This window comes from Hemitrygon akajei, chromosome 32 (assembly GCF_048418815.1).
Source record: "Hemitrygon akajei chromosome 32, sHemAka1.3, whole genome shotgun sequence".
Taxonomy (NCBI): domain Eukaryota; kingdom Metazoa; phylum Chordata; class Chondrichthyes; order Myliobatiformes; family Dasyatidae; genus Hemitrygon; species Hemitrygon akajei.
Window position 1 is genome coordinate 16173908 of NC_133155.1, and position 26377 is coordinate 16200284.

Consider the following 26377-nt stretch of genomic DNA (forward strand, 5'->3'; position numbering starts at 1 on the left):
GCTTCCACTCCCTTTCTAGGGCCTTCACATTCTTCCTGGTGTGTTTGAGCCGAATGGGGTACAATGCACCAGTTGTAGCCTAACCCATGTTTCTCAATGCAAAGTTACCTCCTTTCTTTTAGATTGACAGCATCATAGAGAGATACAGCAGAAGAAAAGGCCTTTAGGCCCACCAAGTTCACATCAACTATCAAGCATTATTTACCCTCATCTCACTCTAACCCACTTTTACCATGTAGGAAGAAACGTGATTCTTAGCCTGTTGTTCTAAGCAAAATAAAGAAAATATTAGCAGTATTTAATTGACAACATTCTATGTACATTAATATTAAAATGATCATTACCTTTAAGGTTATGCCATCAGATTCAAACAGATACCAAGTTGGATCCTACTTGATTGGGGCAGCACAGTAGCATAGTGGTCAGCACAACGCTTTACAGTACAGGTGTCCAGGGTTCAATTCCCGCCACTGCCTGTAAGGAGTTTGCATGTTCTCCCCGTGACTGTGTGGATTTCCTCTGGGTGCTCTGGTTTCCTCCCACAATACCAGTGGGAGATTAACTGGTCACTATAAATTGTCCTGTGATTAGGCTAGTTTTAAAATCAGGGGCTTGTAAGGCTCAAAGCTATATCTCAATAAATTGATTGCATTCTAAACTTCAACGTAATTTGCACGGACACAGTGGAAGAGCATGTATTGAACTCATGGTACAATGAACGTGAATAAAAATGAGTCTTGCTTGTATTTACTATATATACACAATTTTAGAATTATTGAGTCTATATTGCCTCTCCATACTCTTACAGACAAATGCATTCCTTTGCACTTGTCAGGATGCTGGAGTAGGGACCAAATCGCAGACCAAGTACTGTGCACACTGTGATATTTACAGAGTAGGAAATCCAGAGGGGAAACAAAGTCGGCACCAAAGTTCAGGCAGAGATCAAAAATTCCAGAGAAATCCAAAAACCAGAATTGGGAAATAGGCAGAGAGAATATTCAGACAGACAGAGTTCAGACATCAATGCTGGAAAGGCTCAGGAAAACTCACAAGCACAATCTGGCAACAAATAGCTGAAAACACAGGACTAAAATACACAAAGCAATAAACAGAGAGGCAGATGATAGGTGGAGCACAATGAGACAGAAGTGGCCGCAAAACAGGTAATAATAAGAAACAGGTGAGAGACGGAGTACTCAGTGATACAGGGGCTGGAGTGGAGCAGGAGCAGGGACAGGAGAACACGGGGCATGAAAACAAACAAGATCACATGGCAATACAAAAACACAAACTGACAGCTAGAGGAAAAACACACAAAAATATAGACAATAGACAATAGGTGCAGGAGTAGGCCATTCAGCCCTTCGAGCCAGCACTGCCATTCACTGTGATCATGGCTGATCTCCCACAATCAGTACCCCGTCCCTGCCTTCTCCTCATATCCCTTGACTCCACTATCTTTAAGAGCTCTATCTAACTCTTTCTTGAAAGCATCCAGAGAATTGGCCTCCACTGCCTTCTGAGGCAGAGCATTCCAGAGATCCACAACTCTCTGGGTGAAAAAGTTTTTCCGCAACACCATTCTAAGTGGCCTACCCCTTATTCTTAAACTTTGTCGTCTGGTTCTGGACTCACCCAACATCGGGAACATGTTTCCTGCCTCTAGCATGTCCAATCCCTTAATAATCTTATACGTTTCAATCAGATCCCCTCTCATCCTTCTAAATTCCAGTGTATACAAGCCCAGTCACTCCAATCTTTCAACATATGACAGTCCCACCATCCTGAGAATTTACCTCATGAACCTATGCTGCACCCCCTCAATAGCAAGAATGTCCTTCCTCAAATTTGGAGACCAAAACTGCACGCAATACTCCAGGTGTGGTCTCACCAGAGCCCTGTACAACTGCAGAAGGACCTCTTTGCTCCTATACTCAACTCCCCTTGTTATGAAGGCCAACATGCCATTAGATTTCTTCACTGCCTGCTGTACCTGCATGCTTACTTTCAGTGACAAAGTTCAACTGGAGATACTGACAGCAGTGTCTTGCATTACAATTAATTTTCCACACGTCTGCCCAAACCACCAGTCCAAAGGTCTGTGACCTAAGTAACAGGAACAATTATTTCGGATAGTGTGAAAACAAAATGTGAAGAGCCACAGTTCTAGGAAACCTCTGATGTCACAATAAATAGACAGAGGATAGTGATGCTGTACTTTCAAATGGGGGGAGGGTGTTGAAGGGACAAATTTACAATCCAAACTATTTCCAGGAGTCACTTATAAGCATCGTGTTTTATGTTAACTGAACGTAACCAGATACTGATAATGTTTGGTCATAATTTAAGGCATGAAATGAGCACAAAGTCAGTGTAGGGAAATGAATTGTCATGCATTTTGGTAGAAGGAATGAAGGTTTAGACCATTTTTAAAATGAGAATTCAGAAATCGGAAGTGCAAAGGGACTTAGGAGCCTGAGTGTTATTAATGGTTAATTTGCTGGACGAGCCAGCAGTAAGGAAGGCAAAGTTAGCGTTCATTTTTAGAGGACTAGCATACAAAAGCAAGGATGTCATACTGAAGTCTTACAAGGTATTAGTCAGACCACATTTGGAATATTGTGAGCAGTTTTGAGCCTCATATCTAAAATAGGATGTGCTGGCATTGAAGAGGGTCCAGAGGATGTTTACATGAATGATCTGCGTCTGAAAGGAGTCCAGAAGAATGATGGGAGGATCTTACTGAAAGCTACCTGTGGCTTAGGTAGAGTGGATGTAGAGAGGATGTTTCCAATAGTGGTGAGTTTTGACCAGAGGGCACAGCCTCAGAATAAAAGGGTGTCTCTTTAGAATGGGAGAAATTTCATTAACCAGAGTATGGTGTATCTGTGGAATTCATTGCCCCAGATGGCTGTGGAGGCCAAGTCACTGGGTATATTTAAAGTTTATAGTTTCTTTATTAGCAAGGACATCAATGGTTATGGGGAGAAGGCAGGAGAATGGGGTTGCGAGGGAAAATATATCAGCTCTGATTGAATGGTAGAGAAGGCTCAGTGAAATGAATGGCCTATTTCTGCTCCTGTATCGTATGGTCCTTCCTGCCGCATATGCTACCTCCTCGCTGTTCCAGCCACTGCCCTCTCACAATTCCTTCTGTTACCTCCTCAGCGCACCTTAAGGGCAACACGGCGGCGTAATGGTTAGCACAACACTTTACTGTGCAGGCAACGCAGGTTCAATTCCCGCTACCTCCTGTGAGGAGTTTGTACGTTCTCCCTGTGACCATGTGGGTTTCCTCCCACAGTCCAAAGACGTACCGGTTGGTAGGTTAATCGGCCTTTGTAAGTTGTTCCATGATTAGGCCAGGGTTAAAATTAATGCATTTGCTGGGGAGTGCTGCTCCTAGAGCGGAAGGGCCTACGTCACATTGTATCTCAATAAATAAATACATTTCTTGTTCCACTCCGTCTCTTATAGGTGCTTCTCTCACCATTCTTCAGGTGCCCGTTTCCACCTTGGCAATGACTTCAATATTCCCGTGATATGGGAATTAGATCATTATTTACCAGAATAATTTTTTTTCAGATTCCCAGCATTTCAACAGAGGTAAGCTGGGTTTCTTTTCCTTAGAGCAGGGGAGTTTGATCGAGGCTTATACAATTATGAGCAGCACCAAGAGGATAGATAATAAGAAAAGTTTCTCGTGAGCATGGCGACGAAACCAAGAGGGTAAGGGTTAAGAATTTTATAGAGGTTCTGAAGAGGATCTTCTCACCCATGGGATGGTTAGAATCTGGTTTGCGTTGCAAGAGGAGCTGGTGGAGACAGGTGCTTCAGAACATTCAAGTAGTGGGTCTTGATGTGCACTTGAATCACACAGGCTATTTTTAAGTGTTCCTGATGTGCTTAGTATGGGTGGGTATTTGAAACTTGGCACAGACTGGTGAGCTAAAAGCCCGTTTCTATGTTGATGTTGTAACGGGATGCCACTCTCTTTTTGAAGTAGTTCAGCCACTGATTGGTGAGAATGGTCCAATCACGAGTTAACAGTCTCGGGAGACCGCTGCCCCCCCCCCCCACCCCCCCGCAGTAGAGGCAAACTCTACCTGCGGCGAATTTTCCTTTGACCTTCCTATGAGTTCGCAGGGAGACACGCAACTGGCTGGCTGCGATGTGAGAGGCGAGGTTAGTCAACCAGTCAGAACAGTTCAGTTGGTCGTGTGCCCCTCGGGTTTTGCCGCGTGTGTTGCCCCCGTTAAGAACAGGTTGCTCGCAGACACCGGCGCATCCTTTATGGTGATGTCCTAGCGTCAGGGTGTGGTATCGGGGAATTTCCCTTCAAACCCGTGAAAAGGCAAGTTTGCAGACGGAGAGTGCGAGAGTCTCTAGGAGGAGAGCAAGACCCGGACCTGAGGTGACAGGCTGTCAGGGCGGGAGGGGAAAAGAGGAAACTCGCACGCGGTGAGGTGGATTCAGCTGAGCAGAAGTAAGCGGTCGGAGGGGCGAGACAAGAAGCGAAGGGATTGGTACCGGGATCCCAGCGTTACCTGTCAGACGCCAGGGCGCACTTCCACGTTCCTTGGGGGCTACCAGTTGTCTCCGGACACGGGGACAGGCATGGGTCACTCAGAGTGTAATCAGGTAAGAATAAATATCATAAATTAAAATGTACCTTCTACTGAAATCTGCTTCTGTTCTGCCCTGCTCTGATGAGTACATATTTCGTCGAAAAAATGTTTATATATAGACAGCAGATGCATACATTTAAAAGACACGTTACAAAGAAAGAATTTCGTTCCCATGGTGAGGCGTGATTAGTTACTAACTTCGATTTTCAGAAATCTCAGACTGGCACACGGAATGGTTATGGTATTCCTGTATTCCTCGGCGGCGCCGTGACGAGCCGAGAAGTTGGTCTGCGGTCCCTGCGCTACCGGGGAAGAACTTGCGCCTTCGGGGCGACTCATTGGTCCTCACGATCTGAAATGAAGGTCGTGACTCTGTGTGCTGCAAATGATTATCTCAGTCAGAGCTTGTAATGGAAGCCGTACTCTCAGCTCACGGGCGCTGCCGACTGTATCGGCTCCAGAAAGGTCCCAAATGAAAACCAATGGTTTCGAACATTTCCTTCCCCGCACCCCTCACGACCGCTGAGTTCTTCCAGCGGATGTTTTTTTTTTTGGCTCCCTGGATCCAGCATCCGCGGCCCCTTGTGGGGTCAAAATGAATGGTGTCCTTTTCAAAAGCCGGTCAAGTTCCCGTTAATCCACAAGACCGCAGCCTTGACACCTCTTCAGAACGAGGTACGGAATGAGCTGGGAGAAAGAGATAAGGGCGAAATGGTGACGCTGCTCCAGTCTTACAGAGAATGGATCAGCGGCAATCATTGTCGCCCTGAATCGCCTGCCGAGTCTTTGTGACATTCTGGGCAAATTAGATGCGCGTCGGGAGAGAAGCACCGAATGTGAGAATGACACGAAATCGCCATGCAGGAAATAAAACGAAGAACATTGCTTTCCTACCAAAGAATTTATGCTATTTTAAATACATTTTATTCCATAATTCTGAATACTGAACACCTCAAGTATATAAACACACGTAGCATGCTGGGGGAACTAATAGAGAGGATCTCTGCCGAAACGCCAGTTATCATTTTCCTCTATAGATGCTGCCTGACCCACTGAGTTCTCCTAATATTTTGTGTGTTTGCATCATGTCCTTTTTTTTAAAAAAAAAATCAAGTCTATTCCCGAGTGATAACACGGTGATAACTCTCGTTTAGAATGAAAATGTTTAATGCAGTGAAATTACAGTTCAGATACGCCTAGTGCAAATTCGGCCCACGAAGGAAATGGAAATAGAGAAAAAAAAGTGAGAAAAATCAGAGGGCAGGCAGCATACGTGAGAGAGAAAGGGTTAAAATTTTAGGCCATTGACCTTTCATTTGAAATGCTGACTCGCATACCGCATCTTTGAAGCAGTTGAAAAAGACCGAACTTGGGCACCGCTCCGGGTTCAAGCGGGACTTAATTCGAAGTGATATGGATAGCTGGACGGGTAACTTATGGTAAAAAAAAGAGAAAGCAGATGTTCACCGTGGGTGTTGGTTGTCCACACTCTAAAGTGTGGCGACTGCCGGTGGTTTAACTCGCTGGCTTCAGTCTAGGGAAGGTCCACGGAGGTTCGATCCGTGTTGGAGTGAAGGACTGCGATGGGCAAGGGTCGCCTTTGCCACCAGAATCGTCGTGGGATTAAAGGAAAGGAAGCAATCTCCGTGGGGTCTTCTTTAACATGGGGCCTGGTTCCGCTCTCGCAGATTATTTGGGTTCACCTCAGACTAGGGACACTAATTTATGAACCAATTGAAAATAAGCGAACGGGCCAGAGACTTTGACAGGATCCGTAACCTATACGAAGGGCCGTGGATGAGGTGCCAACTTTATTCGCCAGCGGCTGTCCACTCGAACGCCTCAGATACTGCTTCTCGCTCTGCCCTGCACCTCCCCCGCGTTTCCTCCGGGCACCGAAGGAGAGAGCGCGTCTTCTCCGTAAGCAGACGATTTTCATCTGGGCAGTCAATCCTTTTGTTCAGTGAGAGAAAAAAAAGATACCTTCTTCACAAAGAACACTCGGCAAGTTCTGTTTGCTTTGGTTATTGGGAAAGAGGAAGACATTCTCCTGGAGGTAAAAACAATCTTTGGACCGGGCCAGTACTTGCTTTGAGCAGATTCCCAGATTTTTGACTACTTGATTAGGATTGTATCTGATTTTGAAGGCTGGGAAACTAGCCCTTATTGGAATACCTGTTGTCAAACAGCTGCTTAAGTGATCCCAACCTCAGCACGTTCACATCATAATTCATTTTTTATCTCTTTCTCATTAACCTGCATGTTTCAGTTGGCGAGAGGCCGGGGAACTCAGTGATGACGTTACACTGCATTAAGCTATGCAGAGGTTACCGTTCACAAAAAAAAAAATTGCCAAAAAAAAGAGCTGCACATCAAGGAGTTAAATCAACTATACTGAGGGTTAATCAAGTCAGGACAGTGGAAGATTTGGAAAGGGGATCGAGTTCCAATGTCTGGCTTAATCTTTTGGGTGATAGGCATCAAGAGCCTGGTTGGATGTATTGGGTACACAGCGCAGCTGTGGTTCACCACGGATGGTACTGTAGAAGCTCAGGCTAGTGATGTGAACAATCAAGTCGGCTGTATTACCTGCGTGGTATGAAACTATTGCAGGGTTAGTACTGCTGTAGGCACCAACGCATATTAAATTATTTCATCCCCATCTTGTTGGGCTATTCCTTCGCCCCAATTCCCCCTTCCAACTTTTTTTTTGCTGCAATAGTTCAGGATATTTGTAATGACACTAGTCCATTTGGTGTGACACGGCAGGGTAGTCAACCCATACAAAGTGCTGGAGGAAAGCCAGCTAAAGATTAATAGATAATAGGCAATAGGTGCAGGAGTAGGCCATTCTGCCCTTCGAGCCAGCACCGCCATTCAGTGTGATCATGGCTGATCATCCACTATCAGTACCCCGTTCCTGCCTTCTCCTCATATCCCTTGACTCCGCTATCTTTAAGAGCTCTATCTAACTCTTTCTTGAAAGCATCCAGAGAATTGGCTTCCACTGCCTTCTGAGGCAGAGCATTCCACAGATCCACAACTCTCTGGGTGAAAGTACAGTCGACGTTTAAGGCTGTGACCCTGTATCTCCTTCACCGATCAACTTCCCAGCTCTTTACTTCATCCCTTCCCCTTCAGGTTTCACCAGCCACCTTGTGTTGCTCTCTCCCCTCCCGCCACCTTTTAAATCAACTCATCAGCTTTTCTCCCCCCAGTCCCAAAACGTCGACTATATTTTTTTCATAGATGGCTGCCTGGCCTGCTGAGCTCCTCCAACATTTTGCGTGTGTTGCCTGGATTTCCAGCGCCTGCAGATTTTCCATTGTTTGTAACGGTAGTGTAGAGGTCAGCGCAACGCTTTACAGTGCCAGTGACCCGGGTTCAATTCCCGCTGTTGCCTGTGAGGAGTTTGTACGTTCTCCCCGTGACTGTGTGGGTTTCCGCCGAGTGCCTCGGTTTCTTCCCACAGAGATGGAACGATTGGTAGGTTCATTGGTCAGTTGTAAATTGTCCCGCAATTAGGTTAGGATTGAATTGGGCGATTGCTGGACAGGGCAGATCAAAAGGTTGGAAGGGCCTATTCCACGCTCAATAAAAAAAAGAACAAGCAAATAAATAGATAAATACAAAATACCTCATCCCCGCCTGGTAAGGATTATTCCTTTACCCGTCCTTCTCGACTTTTTGTCCTGCAATAGGATAGAATATATTTGTCATGATACCAGTCCATGTAATGATCCTAGTCCATTTGGAGCCACACAGTAGCATAGTGGTTAAGACACCGTTTTCCGTTCTCCCTGTGAACTCATGGGTTTCTTCCGGGTGCTCCGCTCCCCCCCCCCCGCCACCTCCCCACAGTCCAAAGACGTACATAATGAATGACCATTCATTGGTCATTGTATATTGGGGATTGCTGGGCGGTCTTCCTGGAAGGACCTAACCTACGCTATATCCATCTAGATAGAAAGATAAAATGAATTAATAAATATTGCTTCCCATATCCACTAAATTGATAGTGTGTAGTAGCTCCATATATCACTACTACAGGGCGTGACGACCCTGCCTTACACGAGTCCCGGGCTCAGCTGGCTCCGGCTGACAGTACCCGGTATGGGCCCGTATCCAGGGTTACGGATCCCACTGCCTTGTAGGTATCTTCGGGAGAAGACAAGGCTAAGGAGTAAACCCTGCACAAATCCGGAGTGGAGCGCCTAGGGCGGTTGGATGACGTATCACTGCACCTCCCGGCAGCTCCTGCAGCCAAGCTGATGCCAAATGTACCGCTTCGCATTCCTTTGGACCACATCCGATGTCCTGGCGGCCCAGGATCTCCACATTCATCGGCCAGGTCTGCGCCCCGCAACGGGCGCATCCATTGTCTGCTCAGACAGACGGAGCCATTAATCCACTAGATTTCCCAACGGAGTGGAACTAATTCACGGGAAGAATGGGAAAACATTCGACCTCCAACTCCACTCTACTCCTAGGGCACTCAAACCTCCGTCATTGAGTTGCCATCTGCAGACACTCTGGGGTATAGTAACACTTAATACAGTACTGGGACTGTTGATGTGTTCACTAAGGTGAATGGGAGAATAGGCCGCGCACTAAACACCCACCGCAGCTCAACACTCTCTCTGGCGTGATAGATCAACAGTGGGACAATTGAAAAGATGGAACACCCTCCAAGGTCTAAGTTAAGTTTATTACTTTACGTACAACTCCATGTCTACACAGTGCAATGTAAAACTTACTGGCAGTAGCATCACGCGGACAAAGTGTGACACAACAATCACAAGAAACAAGAAAAGTAGAAGAAGACGTCTACTGTAAGCAAAGTGGTTAATAGTGTTGCAACACACACAAAATGCTGGTAGAACACAGCAGGCCAGGCAGCATTGATAGGGAGAAGCGCTGTGTGTGTTGCAGTTTGAATTTCCAGCATCTGCAGATTTCCTCGCGTTTACTAATAATGTTGCAATACTGAGGTAGTTACAGGTTGGTTTTAAGAAAAGAACGGTTGAAGGTAAGAGGCTGTTCTTCACCTCGCGCCTGATAGGAGATGCGAGAAGATGGCTCGGTCTGGTTGGAGGGGACTTTTGATGACCAAGATTGCTTTCTTAGAACGTCATCTGATGGAGATACGACTGACGGTGGGGAAGGGTGTGTCTGTGAAGTATTGTGCTGCATCTCCAGCTCTCTGCAGCGGCATACCTTCCTGTGCATTTGAATGCCATACTAGTAGTGGTATTAGTGCGATCACTCGACTGGAGCAACACGTTCTCCTCGGCGATTGATCCCGGATCCACATAATCTGCTGCAGCGTGGGTAAGAGTACGGCAGCGGCTGTTTTTCTTCTAGCGGTTGTGTCTTTTGGCTTTTCCGTGCCATCTTTCCCAGCTGCCCCTTGTTCACTGCGCACATTTATGATTGTTTTCATGTAGCACAGCTCCCTCTTGAACAGATTTCTTCTCGATGTATCTATTGAGTGCGATGTCTTCCCACCTCTTTGACACAATGCTGAATTTCATCAGGCGGATTTTGATGTTTGCGCCCCCCCCCACACACCACCGAAGGTAGAAGTTCGTTCCTCCTTAACCTCCTAAGATTGTGAGGACTCCGTCGCACCTTTCTTGTGACTGCTTCTATGTGTTGGGCCCAAGACAGGTCATCCACTATGTCAACACAGGGGAATGAAAATCTGATGTACGCCCACCTCCCTTCCCATAGTCAACAATCAACTCTTTTGTGGTACCGACATTGAGCGAGAAGTTGTTCCTGGGGCGCCACTCAATCGGGACTCCTACCTCGTTTCAGTACGTGAATCAGTGATTTGTCCAAAAACTGTAGCGCCATCGGATTTGGTTATGGCTTTGGGGCTGTGCTGGAATACACAGTCACAGGGAATAGAGCAGAGGCCCCGGGATGCTGCCTTAGGCCATAAGATATAGGAGCAGGACGAGGCCATTCTGCCCATCGAGTTGCTCCGCTATTCTATCATGGCTGATCCCGGATCCCACTCAATTTGAGGTGTATTTGCCTTGTATGCAATCATATTGTGCAACCCCCCGGTACGGCTGTCGAGTGTCCGTCCGTGATTCCAATTTAGTTCGAAGTTACCTCTTTGCACCCACAATGGCCTTCCGAGGTGATACCTAGACATCTTGTGACTGTTGGGTCACCGGCGCTAAATTATCGAGCCCTCGGCAGATCTCCTGGTTCGTCCAGGGCCCCTGGTTGGGGAAGACAATGTTATTTTTCGTGTGGGTATCACACTCGCCTGTGCTTGTCCTTATGAATATGGTGACAGCCTCGGCATATTTAGGTTGGCGGACGAATCCTTGTGAATATAACGCAGTCCTCCGACTCGAGGCAATTCCGAGTTCGCTCCTCCGCCTCTCCTGTCCGGTTTTTCCACAGTCCTCGTCACCTTAAGAGTCTGCCTGCACAAAGGCAGAAGATGCAGAGCCACATGGTTGGACTTAGAGTGCAGTCTAGGAATGAGGTCTTGACGTCGGCAGAGCAGTGGCCGAGTGTGTTGGGTCCTCTGTTATTGCAGGTGATGTTTTTATGGTAGTTAGGTAGAAATTTCTGCAAGCTAGCCTGATTAAGCTTTCCCACTTTGATGTGACAGGTACGCCTGTTCGTTCTTGTTGATTATAGTTCCTCGAGAGCTAGCTTGATGCCTGTCCGAGGTAAGGTGTAGACCGCAGCTCGGATGAATTCTTTTGGCGTGGTTAAGACGATGGGCACTTCACTTCCAGTTGTCCCGGAGCAGGGGAACAGAAATGAGCCATTTCCTCTACGCCCGTGCACCAAGACGAGATTATCATAAAGCAAGCGCCGCTGCCTTTCCCCCTACTTAACCTATGGTCCTTGCTCGCCATACCAGGAGAGTTGGGTTGAGCCGTGTTTCCGTGAAACAGAGCATATAGCAGACCCTTCATTGACTCTGATAGAGCAATCCTGTTCTCGGGTTTTCTGTTCGCCAGCGTTTGTGTATTGTCCAGAAGGATGCTGGACAGGAGGTGGGGACCTGGAGCCCCGATGCTTCAATCCTGATGTCCTCCTTGGTGACCACATTTTCTGTCACAACAGACTTCTCCACCATGCTTCCAGGTGCCGTACTCGCCTTGAGGGCAGCCGGCTCTGGCGAGTCTGGTCCGTAAAATGTTGGTGGGATCGTCAGCACACTTGACTAGCTTAAAAGCGCGTTATTTACCGCAGTGGTTCCCAGTGCGGTTTTCCCTTTGAAGCAGTTAGATCTTGAGTTTAAACTACAGTACTGTGGTGAACTACATATACCTGTCTGCACTGCTCCTGTGGCTCCTCCCACAGACCCCTGTATAAAGGCGACTGAGGCCTGTTGCTCTGCCTCGTTCCCCAGGATGTAGTGTTGTTCATTCTTCCAGTCAATAAAGGCCGATACCTCGCTTCCTGCGTCTCAGCGTGAGTTATTGATGGTGCATCAATTGAACTACAAGTACACTCAGTGGCCATTTTATTAGGTACAAGCCTTACCTAATAAAGGTGAGTTTCTGCATGTTCGTGGTCTTCCGCGGCTGTAGCCCATCCACTTCAAGCTTCGACATGATCTGCGTTCAGACGTGCTCTTCTGCACACTGCTGTTGTAAAGCGTGGTTATTTGAGTTACCGTCGCCTTCCTATCGCCTTGAACCAGACTGGCCCTTCTCCTCTGACCTCTCTCATTAACGAGGCGTTTTCACTCATGGAACTGCCGCTCACCAGAGGTTTTCTTTAGTTTTTCTCAACTATTCTCCGTAAACTCTGGAGACTGTGTTGTGCATGAAAATCCAAGGGGACCTGCAATTTCAGATGTGCTCAAAGCACCCCGTCTAGCACCAACGATCTTTCCACGGTCAAAGTCACTTGGATCATATTTCTTCCCCAGTTAGTTCTGTGAACAACAAATGAACCTCTTGACCATCCCAGCATGCATTGAGTTGCTGCCACGTGATCGGTTGATTTCAAAATTGCATTAATGAGCAGGTGTACTGATGTACCTAATAGAGTGGCCACTGAGTCTAGATGCCTGTCAGCCGCCAGCAAAATGTCGCCTCTCTCCAGCGCCATCGAGCCACAACCATAAAAGTTGCCCACAATGATCCGCATCGCAAGTGCAATCTTTCCGCAAAAACAGGCATCAGTGACAGTCTTCATTGCCCCTCCAAGTGTGTTATCACAGTCTTTGGCTCTCTGAGGATCTGAATATTGGAAGATCAAGACCTCAAACCTGCCACCAAGCGCTTGGTAACCCCAAGCAACAATCACTGCCTTCTGAATTCTTTGGAAACATGGAAACATCTATCAGTTTACACCAATGGACGAAATGAATGCACTGCAGTGATACCATTAACAGGAACTCCACAAAACCTCCAAATCCATTCATTGAATAAGCAAACTATTGGCGGCATCCTCGCCAAGACTAACCTCCCCAGCTCTGAGGTTCATGTTGTATTTAGCCAGCTCCAATGGATTGTTGGCACGGCTGGTTCCGGACTCCAGAAGCAAACACACTTTTCTGAGCTCCATTATAGCAACAAATTACCGGGAGTACTGAGCAGATGCTGTGAGGGTGCTCTCAAGCCCCCGTGAAGAAACGTCGTGTGCTTACTGCCTGACAGCAATTCCTGACTTATAACTGATCCAAGTAAAGAAGGAGCATCTCAGAAGTCAGTGAGTTTCTTTATGGGGGGCACACATAAGTCTACCAAAAATGGTGGATGGTCCCCTCCATCTCCCACACTAATCCCCCACCTGCTCTCTCTTCTTTCCCCACTGTGACAGAGTCTAAAAGATCCTATATAAGGTTCATAAGTCCGTTCAGAACCACATATGTGAGGTGGAAGGAAGTCATGGCTCACTTGGTGTATTGTGCTCCGCTCTGGCTGCTTCTCTATAGGAAGGATGTAGAAGCATTAGAGAGGGCACAGAAAAGATTTACCAGGAAGAGCAAGAGAGGATAGATAGAGCAAGAGAGGGTTTTTCTCTTTCAAGCAAAGGAACAACTTAATGGAGATGTACAGGGTGATAGATTTTTACTCAGAGAGATAACGGCTAATACCAGGGATTATGATTTTTAGGTGATCGGAGGAAAGTTTGGGGGGCTGGTGACAGATATGCCTTTTTTTTACACTGAGTGGTGGGTGCTTGGAATGGCCTGCCAGTGGTGGTGGTAGAAGCAGATACATTAGAGACAAATAAGAAACAAATAGGTTCATGGATATTAAAAACATCGAAGGCTGTGCAGGACAGAAGGGTTAGATTGATCTTGTATGGGTTAAAAGGTTAGCACGACATTGTGGGTCATAGGGCCTGTACTGTGCTATGGTGTTCTATATTCTGTGTTCTAGCTGTAAGGGCCTACTTACAAAGAACGCTGTTGAAGATCAAAGGGAGGACTATAGATTCTCTTTGGTTGGAGATGTTCATGTCCGCCTCTTGAGTGAACGAAGGTAGTTAAATACAACCACAAAGAAATGCCAGTTGTCTATAATGTGCATTCTCATGAGCACAATTGAAGCACACTTTCAGCTGCCCACCTGCGAGGGCACCCAAGCTCCACGGCACAGTCTGTGGTTGTGACATAAGTTGGGATTCATCACGGGCTATATCTGCTCGATGGTTCTCTCAACTTTGACTGAAGTCATTAGATGTTAATACTTGGCAAGACTGGATTCACAATTTTTAAACCTTGATTTCATGCATTGATCTTCTAAGGTAGTTAATTAGTATTATTTTATTTCTCATCATTTTTCACTGAGTATCTTGCTGTGGTACTTCAATATGAAGTTCAGAGTTAACTAACGTGCTACAGAAGACATGAGCAAGTCAAACTGTGTGGAGATGGCTGGTTCCTCTTCGGAAACCTACAGTTCCTTGCAGCTGATTTATGAGGATAAACATTTAGGAGATCATTAAAAATGGATTTGCTGGCTGCTGTAGGGCTGTTAGCATCTTCTGCTGGGTGTGTGAAGGAGGCATTTCTGTTGCACCCTCCTCCTCCTCCTCTAACTGCAACAATTGGAGAGCTGGGCTGGGTCAAACCAAGCAGAGTTGGAAGCACTGAGCAGACCTATTCATTTATCTCTGAGTCAGTGCGGGCGGCTGGTGGCTGTTCTTCCCTTACCAGCTCGCTCTCCTGTCACAGCTATTTTTGTGATCCTCTCCTGCACACTGCTTTCACTCATTTCTGACTTACAAACAGTTCCCAGGAATGAAACTCTGTCATAACCTGGGGAATGCCTATATTAGTTAAGCAATGGGTAAACCAATCTTTGTGACTATCTTTTAAAGATGCTAAACTTTTATTTAACTCTGCCATGGACCACCCCAAGCCTGGCTGCAAATTTTTAACCCTCATTTTGTGGAAACGCATGAAATAGGATGAAGGTATATTTGGAAAACAGAGCCAGAATTTCTGAATTAATTGTCATAGATAGAACCATAGAACCATAGAACACTACAGCACAGTACAGGCCCTTCAGCCCTCCATGTTGTGCCAACCCATTTAATCCTTAAAAAAAGTACTAAACCCACACTACCCCATAACCCTCCATTTTTCTTTCATCCATGTGCCTGTCCAAGAGGCTCTTAAATACCCCTAATGTTTTAGCCTCCACCACCATCGCCAATCTTGTCATCACAACAATCTTGTCATTAGATTACCCATCACATGCATTTGCTGAAGACCTCTAAAGATATCTGAAACTAAGAGAGAAACCATTTTGTGCCATAGGTTCTTCATGAGAGGAGACATTTTATGTTTATTGAAAAGTCAGTCATGTATTTTGCATGTTATAATGAAGGGTTAGAAGATTGTACACCAGACTGACAGAGAAAAAAAATAAAGGAAATGCTGGAAATGTGAAATAAAAATTGAAATTAATGAATACACCTGATTTTATCTTTAACATTTTCATCAGCAATACACAATTATTGTGTTGATCTCTGGTCACCTCAATATAGAAAGGCTGTAAAAGCTTTAGAGAGGGTGCAAAGCAGATTTAGAAGGATAAACACAAGAAATTCTGCAGATGCTGGAAATCCAAAGCAACACACACAAAATGCTGGAGGAACTCAGCAGGTCAGGCAGCATCTATGGAAGTGAATAAGCAGTCGATGTTTTGGGCCGAGACCCTTCTTCAGGACTGGAGAGGAAGGGGGAAGATGACAGAATAAAAAGGTGAGGGAAGGGGAAGGAGGATAGCTGGAAGGTAAAGGGCTGGAGGGGAAGGAATTTGATAGGAGAGGAGAATGGACCATAGGAGAAAGGGAATGAAGAGGAGAAGCGGGGGGAGTTGGTAAGTAGGTAAGAAAAGGTAAGAGGCAAGAGTGGGGAAAAGAAGAGGGGAGGGGTGAGAGATTTTCTTTACCACAGGGAGAAATTGATATTCATGCCACCATGGAGGCTACCCAAACGCAATATGAGGTGCTGCTCCTCCACCTTGAAGGTGGCCTCATCGTGGCACAAGAGGAGGTCATGGACCGACACGTTGGAATGGGAATGGGAAAAGGAGTTGAAATGTCTGGACACTGTGAAGTTCTGCTTTCAGGCAGATGGAGCAGAGGTGCTCGATGAAGCATTCCCCCAATTTACCACGATCTTGCCTGCACTGAAGAACATCTTAAGTGGAAAGGTTGAGCAATTCCGATACACTGGGAACATTTAGGAGACTATTAGGCCTACAGAATAAAGAAAATGGTGGTCTAAGTAGGAAGGAAGGGTTAGATTAACCTTGGAATAAGTTAAAAAGTCAGCACAATAAATTGGATCAAAGGGCCTATACTGTACCATAATGTTCTATGTTTTAATACACTCTAACTCCAACCCTAATTTTCAAGATACCCATATTGTGAAACTTATAGAGGTGGAATTCTTTTGGCTGTACATCAGTCCTTCTATATTAGGATTTTGGAAAGCATTAAAAAAAGTACTTAAAATTTGGAATTTAAAAACCCCCAGAAAATGCAGGATGTACTCCTTAGATTAAGCAGCATTTATGAGAAAATATTTCAGATTGTTAAATTTTCATCAGAGATGTCAGTGCATTCATCAGTTCTGACAAAAGGTTATTGAGTTGAAACATTAACACTATTTTTCTCTCTGTAGATACTGCCCAACCTGCTGAGCATTTGCAGAATTTCCTGATTCTATTTTCAATTGAGTTTATAGGGATCAGATAAGTCATCATCAGACTGGGCTCTTGTAATAAAATAGGAAAGCTATATTTCAGTTTGAACACTTGTCAGTGGATTTTGTGCATTTTCACAAGCATCATCCCAGACCTTTGGACTTCCTTCAACATCCTGTCTCAAAATATAATTTAGTATGGGAATAAAATAATTAGCTGAAACTTACAGCCTTTGAATCATTTGAAATATATTGTGAACAACTACATTGCCAAAATGTCAAAGCTGCTTCAGAGAAATCCAATTCCTATGTTACTTCCACTGATAAACCTACATCCACTGAAGACATGAACATTTCTCTTATATCTGCAAACCCTTATCTTAGTCTGACTCAGTTCTCTTGCATTTTTGTTCTTTGTTTACCCTAACGGAAACATTAGGGCCAATGTGTCTCTAGATATCTTTCCTACTTCCTGCGAAACTCTGAGTACAGTGAAGCACTAATTTCCTCTTTGCTTGTTCCATTTTGTTCAAAAGAAAACTCATTTTACTGCCCTGTTTTTGTTTATTCTGGATCTCAAGAGGAGTCAACTCCTTCAATCCTGTCGGGTTTTCCACTCCCCTCACCAAACTCCCTTCATCTGTGTTCTTACTCCAAACAACATACCATCCAAGTAACTTTTCTTGTTGTTAAGTCAAATACAAAAGATCACAAATCTGTCTCAGTTTAATAGCTAACATCCATATATTAAAGGTCTATGAATTTGCTTGTTAACAAATCCTTCATGAAGAGACTATGTAAAATGATTCAGAGATCAATACAATAATTGACAAATAGCACATACGTGCTGGCCTTGTTTGCTGTATGTTCGCCTTTCGTTTTGGTGGAATGTTGCACAAATAACTAATTATTTTGTGCCACTGCATTACTTTTAAATCATTATCCATGGTCTATGTAACTTGAATGAGATCCCACTGTTGCAAACATACGCAAAATGTTATCAGAGATTTATCATTTGGGATTTGCAGTGCATTTGGACTGTCCCAATGTTACAGGATGTACTGTGTTTAAATGAATTTAGAAAGGAGTTTAAATAACATTTCATATTTCTGTAAAAAAAATTCTGCTTTCTCTTTGGAAAACAAGATCCAAAAGCAGTTAAACTGTATGCCTTTTTAGAGGAGGTGACGACGTTTCAGGCCCAAACCCTTCATCAGGAACGTCATCACTACCTCCTCCCATAGATGCTGTCTGGCCTGCTGAGTTCTGCCAGCATTTTGTGTTTTTACTTATTTCCAGCATCACTCGTGTTGCCTTTTTAGTTAGTTAGTTTATTCATTTATTTATTGATATACAGCGCAGAACAGGCCATTCAGCCCTTGGAGACTTGCCGCCCAGCAGCCCGATTTAACCCTAGCCTAATCACGGGACGATTTACAATGCCCAATCCACAAACAGTCTGTCTTTGGACTGTGGGAGGAGGAAACTAACACAGTCATAAGGCGAATGTACAGACAGCGGCAGGAATTGAACCCAGGTCACTCGTACTGTAAACCCTATACATATATAAATATTGTAAGTGTCATTTCTATGCAAGCTGATAGACATTTGAGATTTTAACTACATAAATTAGGTTTAGTTTCATTCAAATCCCTGAGTGTTGGGTGACTTAAACAAATACTATTTCAATTTGTAAACCATAAGCAACCCTAGTTTGTCTGGACAATGCAATTTTTTTCATTGCATTAATATATCTGATCAGTACTAATGCATCTGAAATTAATTATGTATTTGACTAATGGATTGATGGTGGATGGTTATGTTGTGTTGTCTAGCGCCACCTAAAGAGGAAATAAATAATACAAAAGTATCAAATAAAATCTGCTCTGAAATTGAGTGGAGTTAAGTCATATTATTACAGAGCCTTGGAAAGGGCAATTCATTTGGTGGTTTTAGCTGAAAATAACCCAGGCAACGCACCGAAGCAACATTATATCTAATTATGCTTCAACTGCATTGATAGAAATGTCTGGTCTTTCCAGGAGACAACAGAGAGATGGGAACAAACAGTAGTGGTTGAGAACTAAATGCAGCAAGAGGGAAATAAACTGAACAACAACCACTACAGCACAGATGCTGTGTTTGAAAATCGTTTATGAGCTCTCTTGTCCTAACACTGACACTTTCCTAACATTGTCTTTCTACCATTTCGTGAACTCATCAATGTTTGTAATGTCTCACTGTACTATTTCTGATATTACAAAAGGCATAAAACCATAAAGAAACGTCAAAACTGATGAGAAAAAAGTACAAACAAAAAGAGTTTTGCATGAGATGCATTCTTCAGGTTTTACTAAGGGCCAGAAACCGGAAACATTATTGATCCCCAAGAAATATTACAAGCCTCCTGGGGCAGCAATGATGTTGCTTTCCATTGAGTTCTGGATAACAAAACTACAATTTAAATAATCTAACTGCATTAATATGTATCCTACAAATTTCTTAATATATTAGATTGTCAAATTAAAGCATCCTTAGTGATTAATTTATGCTCTCTCTTTTTTAGGTATAAAGTGGGGAACCGGTGCCAGAGAGCTTAAAGAAGACTGAGAATTCGACTTTGAAATCTATCTTCAGAGGTCCTCAATCATAAACCTTCTTTAGAAGCACTGGGGAATTCTGAAGGATAAAACTTAGATATCTTGCCTGTGAAAATGAATGGAAATAATTCAATTCCAACATCCAACTTCAAGTCACTTGAAAATCAAGCACGTTCCAACTCAGTTTGCAGCCAAGATATCTTGCTTATTGAACAGTTCACAGTCCTTACAGAAAGCCAAAAGAAAATAGTTACCGCATTGTGTTCAATAGTGGGGCCTTTTACTGTTTTGGAAAACATTTTAATTTTATGTGTAATACTCTTGACCCCAAAACTCCGAAAACGACCATCTCATTTATTTATTACTAGCCTTGCCACTGCTGATCTCATGGCAAGTGCCGTATTTGTTTATAGTTTTATTTGCTTCCATGTTATCGAGAACAAGGACAACACAACTGTATTTCTGTTTAAACTTGGATGTGTCATTATATCATTATCAGCTTCAGTGGGCAGTTTGCTGTTGACTGCTATTGACAGGTACATATGCATTCACAAGCCTACTGAATACAAGACAATTATGACAAAGAAGAAAGCAGTGAATTGTATTTTAGTTTTGTGGCTACTTGTTATTTTTATAGGCTTACTTCCTTTGATGGGTTGGAATTGCTGTCAATCACATTTTACGTGTTCCCAGCTATTTCCTTTAGTTGATGAAACCTATTTAATTTGCTGGATAATGCTTATAACCTGTCTGTTATTTATAATAATTCTTGCCTATATACATATTCTATTGAAGGCCCATATTCATACAGTCTACATGGAGAAACAAAGAAGGAAACATCAAGCAAATTTAGGACACAAACGTATGGACATTAAACTTGCCAAAACACTAGGCCTAATATTAATTATTTTGGTTACTTTTTGGTGTCCAGTCTTGGTTCTAATGACATATGATATATTTGCCAATGTAAGCAAAAATATCAAAATGGTGTTTGCGTTTTGCAGCATGCTGTGCTTGCTACATTCAACCATGAATCCAATAGTTTATGTGTCAAGGAGCAAAGAGATGCGCTGTATAATATTCAATATTTTGTCTGGGTACAAGAAGCAGGAGCCATCTCTGGAGACCAGCATGGAGTCTGATGGACAGAACAAAAAACAGGTCACAAGTGTTTGTTCAACAAGTGAGAGATACAGGTCAGAATGTAGTACCACTCCCACCATGCCTGAGCAGACCGCCTCAACAATAGTCTTTCAGAACAACAACTTATGCAAAGAGGAAGAACTTTCCAGCTGATGATACTTATTTTGATCCACACAATAGGGGACTTCTGCCAAGAGAGCACATCTTCAGGTGTCAAGCCATCCTAATTCACCTACTCATAGCATTTTGTTTTAATGATATTTCAGATATGTTACAGAATTTAAGAATCACATTTGCCAACTTTTCTTTAAGAAAATATTGCTATGTATTCCTGACTTTTGTGTCAATTTAATCAGTATTTCAAAATGTTAACAGCCCCTTTATGCATTCACTTGAAATAACAGTACATATATGTGACCGTGTTGCATAAATTCTTCAATGGATTTTTATTCTGTAGCACGATTTTAAGAAACAAACACCTTTCTGTAGAGTTAGTGTGGAAAAACAGCTTGGCAAATTAATCTTAGAGGTAACACAGAACAGCCTCTGAAATGAGAAACTTCATTAGAATTTCTCATTGGATCATAATTCCATGTTGTAAACAATAATATGTTTGCAAATGATGAATTCTTGTCCAGTTAAAACAGGTCTACTGAGACAAACCAGAAGAGATTATGAGAACATGAACATCTTTTATCAATGTATTTTGTACATCATAATAGCTTTGGTGAATGATCCAAGAACTGGTACGAACAAAAGTTCTGTTAACTTTTACAAATGAGGTTTAAAGATAATAAAAACAGCAAGTGTTGGCAAGCAGATCAGGCTGTGTCTGTGTAAAGAGAAACAGAGTTAACATTTCTGGTCAAGCACCCTTCATCAACACTGGGAATGTGAGAAAAACAAGTTAGTTTTAAGGTTGAAACAAGTTAGGTCTTTATTCTTTGGAGCGTAGAAGGTTGTGGGGGACTTGATAGAGGTATTTAAAATTATGAGTGGGATAGATAGAGTTGACGTGGATAGGCTTTTTCCATTGAGAGTAGGGGAGATTCAAACAAGAGGACATGAGTTGAGAGTTAGGGGGCAAAAGTTTAGGGTAACACAAGGGGGAATTTCTTTACTCAGAGAGTGGTAGCTGTGTGGAATGAGCTTCCAGTAGAAGTGGTAGAGGCAGGTTCGATATTGTCATTTAAAGTAAAATTGGATAGGTATATGGACAGGAAAGGAATGGAGGGTTATGGGCTGAGTGCAGGTAGGTGGGACTAGGTGAGAGTAAGCGTTCGGCACAGACTAGAAGGGCCGAGATAGCCTGTTTCCGTGCTGTAACTGTTATATGGTTAACTTACAGGAAAGGTGGAAGAAGGCATGTAGAGGAGGAAGTAAAAATCTACAACAGGGTGAAGACAGGATTACCATGGGGATAAATTATAGTGTTTTTCTCTCCATTGGGTTAATCAGAACAGTTAGAAAGCACAAAGCACAATAATAAATATTTCACATTAATTGCTTAATTTATTTTTTATATATACTCCTTACTGTAACTCATAGCTTTGCAGTCAATGTATTGTAATGTACTGCTGCCACAAGGCGGATCTCATGGCATATGCCGGTGATATTAAATCTGATTCTGATTAAAATGTTATGAGATGCGGGGCTATGAGAGCAGCCCAGCAGGGTAGACTGTACTAATGAAGAGCAAAGCTGAGCTAGAACCACCGATGGGTGACTAACAGGAGAAAAGACCAAACCTGCTGCAGGCAGAGAAAGCAAATCAGCAGAAGTTGTAGAATTTGAAAATGAGTCAGTCTGGCTGTATCATGCCTGGATGGAAGGTGCTACTCCACAAGACATTACTCTTTATTTCACAACAATCTATATTTCTATATTTATATTACTACTCCCCACTGAGCCCATTAACCCACTATCTGGAGGACCAGTATATCTTACCTTCCTGGTAACCCTGGCCTCACCTTATCACTGGTTCACTTTGACCTATTCATTCCTCCCAACCACACCCCCCCCCCCCAACCTCCTCCACAATTTAAACCATTTTCTCATTTTTTCTTTAATGCCGGTGACAGGACTTGGAGCAGAAATGTAAACTCTATTTCTCTTTTCATAGATGCTGCCTAATCAGCTGAGACTTCTGGATTTCCAGCAACTGTATTTTAGATATAAAAATCCTTGCTTTAACCTCTGGGCTGTTGTATATTCCTGATCTATTCATTGTTATTTTGCTAGCTGTGATATATATTTATAATTGAACTTCCAGTCTCCTGTGATATCTCATCAAATAACATGCATGTTTGGTAAATCCTGATCTTTGGACCTTGTTCTACTTTTACTGAGGGTGACGATAAGAAATAGCAGTTTCTTCCACGTTCTTGTTTATCTGCATGCAATATTAAAGGGAGCAAATAAAAGCAGAATGTGATATTTGAACCAATGTGGATTGCTTATGAATTCCATTTTGTGCATACACCACAGCATACACAGAAAAAGGGTTGAATTAAATTATATCAAGCACTCAGCTGTACATTTTGTTTGGGTGAGAATTGGAATTGCCGCCATGCTTTGTTCAGTGATTTGTCTCTTCAAAAAAAAATCAACACTCTGGTTAACTATTCATCTGTATACATAATCATTAAATTGAAGAGGCATAAAGAAGAACACAGCATGCATTTTTGCTGCATCATTCTGCAGTTTTAATCATGATTTTGAAGTGCAGAGTAGAAATGCACCTTTGGTGGCAGTACAGAACCTGGGCTAGAGTGATGCAATGCATGATTAATGTTCCTATTCACAATTAGTTCCTTGACGAAAGCAATCATGATCAAGAATCGCCTTGAGAGAACCATATGGCCTAGTTGAACTTTATTGGTATTGCAACCCCACTATGAAACATTTTCTTATTCATTTGAGAAATTCAAGTCGGTTTTCAGCACAGAATATATTTATCATCTTGCCACAGTAATTGGACAACCATATGTTGAAAGCAACACACACACACACACACAATGCTGGAGGAACTCAGCAGATCAGGCAGCATCTATGGAAATGAATAAACAGTTGACTTTGTGGGCTGAGACCCTTCATCAGGACTGGAAAGGAAGGGGGAAGAAGACAGTGAGAAGTTGGGCAAGGGAAGGAGGGTAATGTAGAAGGTGATAGGTGAGGCCAGGTTGGTGGGAAAGGTCAAGGGCTGGAGTGGAAGGAATCTGATAGGAGAGGAGAGTGGATCATAGGAGAAAGGGGAAGGAGGAGGCGGTGATATGCAGGTGAGAAGAGGTAAAAGGTCAGAGTGAGGAACAGAGGGGGTAGGGTTTACAGGAAGGAAAAATCAATATTCATGCCATCAGGTTGGAGGCCGCCCAGACAGAATGAAACCCAGAGTGCGGTAATCAAAAGCGTGCAATCCAGTAATAATGATTATCATTGGGAACCTGACATAACTTTATAGATATAGATAAATAGAAGAGCTTTAATTATTAGATACAAAATTAATCAGGCAACAGGACTGCCCTATTCCCCATCCCCTTCTATCCTGATGTAGTGACAACATACCAGTCTAATATATATATCAACAGAATCATCCAGAGCAAAAAGCTATTATACTGTCCTTAGAAAAAATACACATTGGCATGGCTATGCTGAAATACTTTAACGAATGTTATATAATGGTGAATGTGTTATTGGTAGATACAATGACAGCACTCTACCTTTGGCAGCACTTCACAATCAAAACCCAGCAAAGTAACATGCAGGTTACACCATAAGACAATAAGACATAGGGGCAGAATTAGGCCCTTCGAGTCTACTCTGCCATTCAATCATGGCTGATCCCTTTCTTCCCTCCTCAGCCCCACTCCCCGGCCTTCCCCGCCCCCGTCACCTTTGATGCTGTGTCCAATCAAGAACCTATCAAGCTCTGCCTTAAGTACACCCAACCGCCTGGCCTCCACAGCTGCCTGTGGTAATACTTTCTGGAAATACACCACCTCCTTGGCTAAGGAAATTTCTTCCCATCTCTGTTTTAAATGGACGTGCCTCTGCAAAGCAGATAAATATGCCTGAAAACTTTTTTTATAATGTGTAATTTGGTCAGCCCTGCAATATCAAAATCACATTATATAATCATAAGTGCAGAAGGAAGCCATTTGCCCCCATCCACTCTATCCTGACTCCCTGAAGAGCAAAATATTCGGTTCCATTGCTGTGTTCTTTCATCAGAGTCAATACAATTAAATGTGTATTCAAATACCCTTTGAAAGGACTGATTGACCCCGTTTCCATTGCATTTAAAGGCTGAGAGTGCCAGGTCATCAGTTCTGTACCTTTTGCTCTTCACATTAAAACCAAAACCCCTTATCATTCAGCCATACTACACTGGGAATAATTTCACTCTATTTGTACTATGTAGCTTCATCATGATCCTGTGCATTACCGTCAAGGTTCCTCTCCACCTCTTTTGCCTGAAGAAACATTTCTCCAGCCTAACCTTGGGACTGAAACCACTTGCCAATAATCAAAGCTATAATATTTTTTGGTCAATTCAGAGGAAAGTGGTTAAATAGTTAAAATTGAGAAACATTTAACAATTTAGACCGCAACTGGTAATGACCATATCTACTTCAGATTTAGTTACAAAAAGTTTGGCTTTGGCCAAAATAACTTCTCTGGAAGGCTGCACTCTAATTACAATACTTAAATAAGACTCGCAACATACATTTTGTCATTAATTTGGAATTACTAGCTGATAGTCCAGACCAATTTAAGGTAGAGGTAAACTGTAAAAACCCAAAAATAGATGTTTCCAGTAATCCCAGTGGGCAAAAGGAAGCAGTAATTTATTCCCCAGGCTTACAAGCAAATCTGCCTCAGTCTGATTTGTCCTTCTTGGGCTCTGCTTCCAATAATGATAATGCTTAAACTGACATGGCTCCTTTTTACAACACCATCTCTGATCTTCTTCCTTTGCTCTTTTACACACTGCACAGTGTATTCTTCCCCACTTCAATCTTCTGGATTGTTGAATATTACTCTCAGTGATTCAATTCCCCATGCCTCCTCCCTCTCCAAGTCCAGGTTTCAGCAAGTGGTCAAAGGATTCAAAGTGCATTTATTATCAAGCTATGTATGCCGTGTACAAACCCTGAGATTTGTCTTCCCCACAGACATCCACAAAACAAAGAAAACCATGGAGCTTGTTCAAAGAAAAACATCAACCCCCCCCATACGCAAAGAAACAAACTGCGCAAATGGCAACAAGAACGTCGACACTCCACACGCCAAAAAACAAATCACGCAAACAGCAACAAGATAAAATGAGCGAAAACGCAGAATATAAAACACAAAAAACTGAAGAGTCCGTATTCAGTTCTGCTCAGTGTTCATTATCTGCAGGACGTCCCAATTCAAAGTCACCCAAAAATAGCAACAAAGAAAGGAGCGACCAGTCCAATCCACAAACTGCAGACCCATTAATTCGGTGCCATCCTCTGACAGCATGGAGGGAGAGAGAGACCATCCGACTGCAGGGTCCTTCCCTTGGGAGCATCAGTGAGAGGGAGAGAGTGACTGTCATATGCAGACACCTTCCTCTGGCAGCAGTGAGCGAGAGGCTAGTCGACGATGGCTGAACACTCGCTCGTCTTCCACACTTGCCTTGATCGTTTCTTTCTTCCTCGATGCTTTATTCAGCGAGATCGGTAGGAAATGGAGTCGATCATGGGCTCACGCCCCATCTCTAAGCTTCTTGGCCTCAAGCCTGCTCGCCTCCCGGAACATCCTCGGAGAAAGCAAAGCGCCAGATCGCTCAACTGCCTGAAAGCCCACCATCAAACAGA

General features: G+C 43.3%; 1 protein-coding gene across 2 annotated transcripts in view; it reads left to right on the plus strand.

The window, feature by feature from the left end:
* Nucleotides 1-22977, plus strand: part of cnr2 (cannabinoid receptor 2) — a 116851-nt gene extending 93874 nt beyond the window's left edge. The window contains exons 1-2 of one of the 2 annotated variants that reach the window (XM_073034267.1): nt 4161-4644; nt 19355-22977. In XM_073034267.1, the coding sequence (XP_072890368.1) occupies nt 19503-20684 (1182 nt within the window). In that variant the 5' untranslated portion in view covers nt 4161-4644; nt 19355-19502 and the 3' untranslated portion in view covers nt 20685-22977. Of the gene's footprint in view, nt 1-4160; nt 4645-19354 lie in introns of those variants that run through there. The other variant, XM_073034266.1, reaches the window with a different exon arrangement.
* Nucleotides 22978-26377: the final 3400 nt, after the last annotated feature.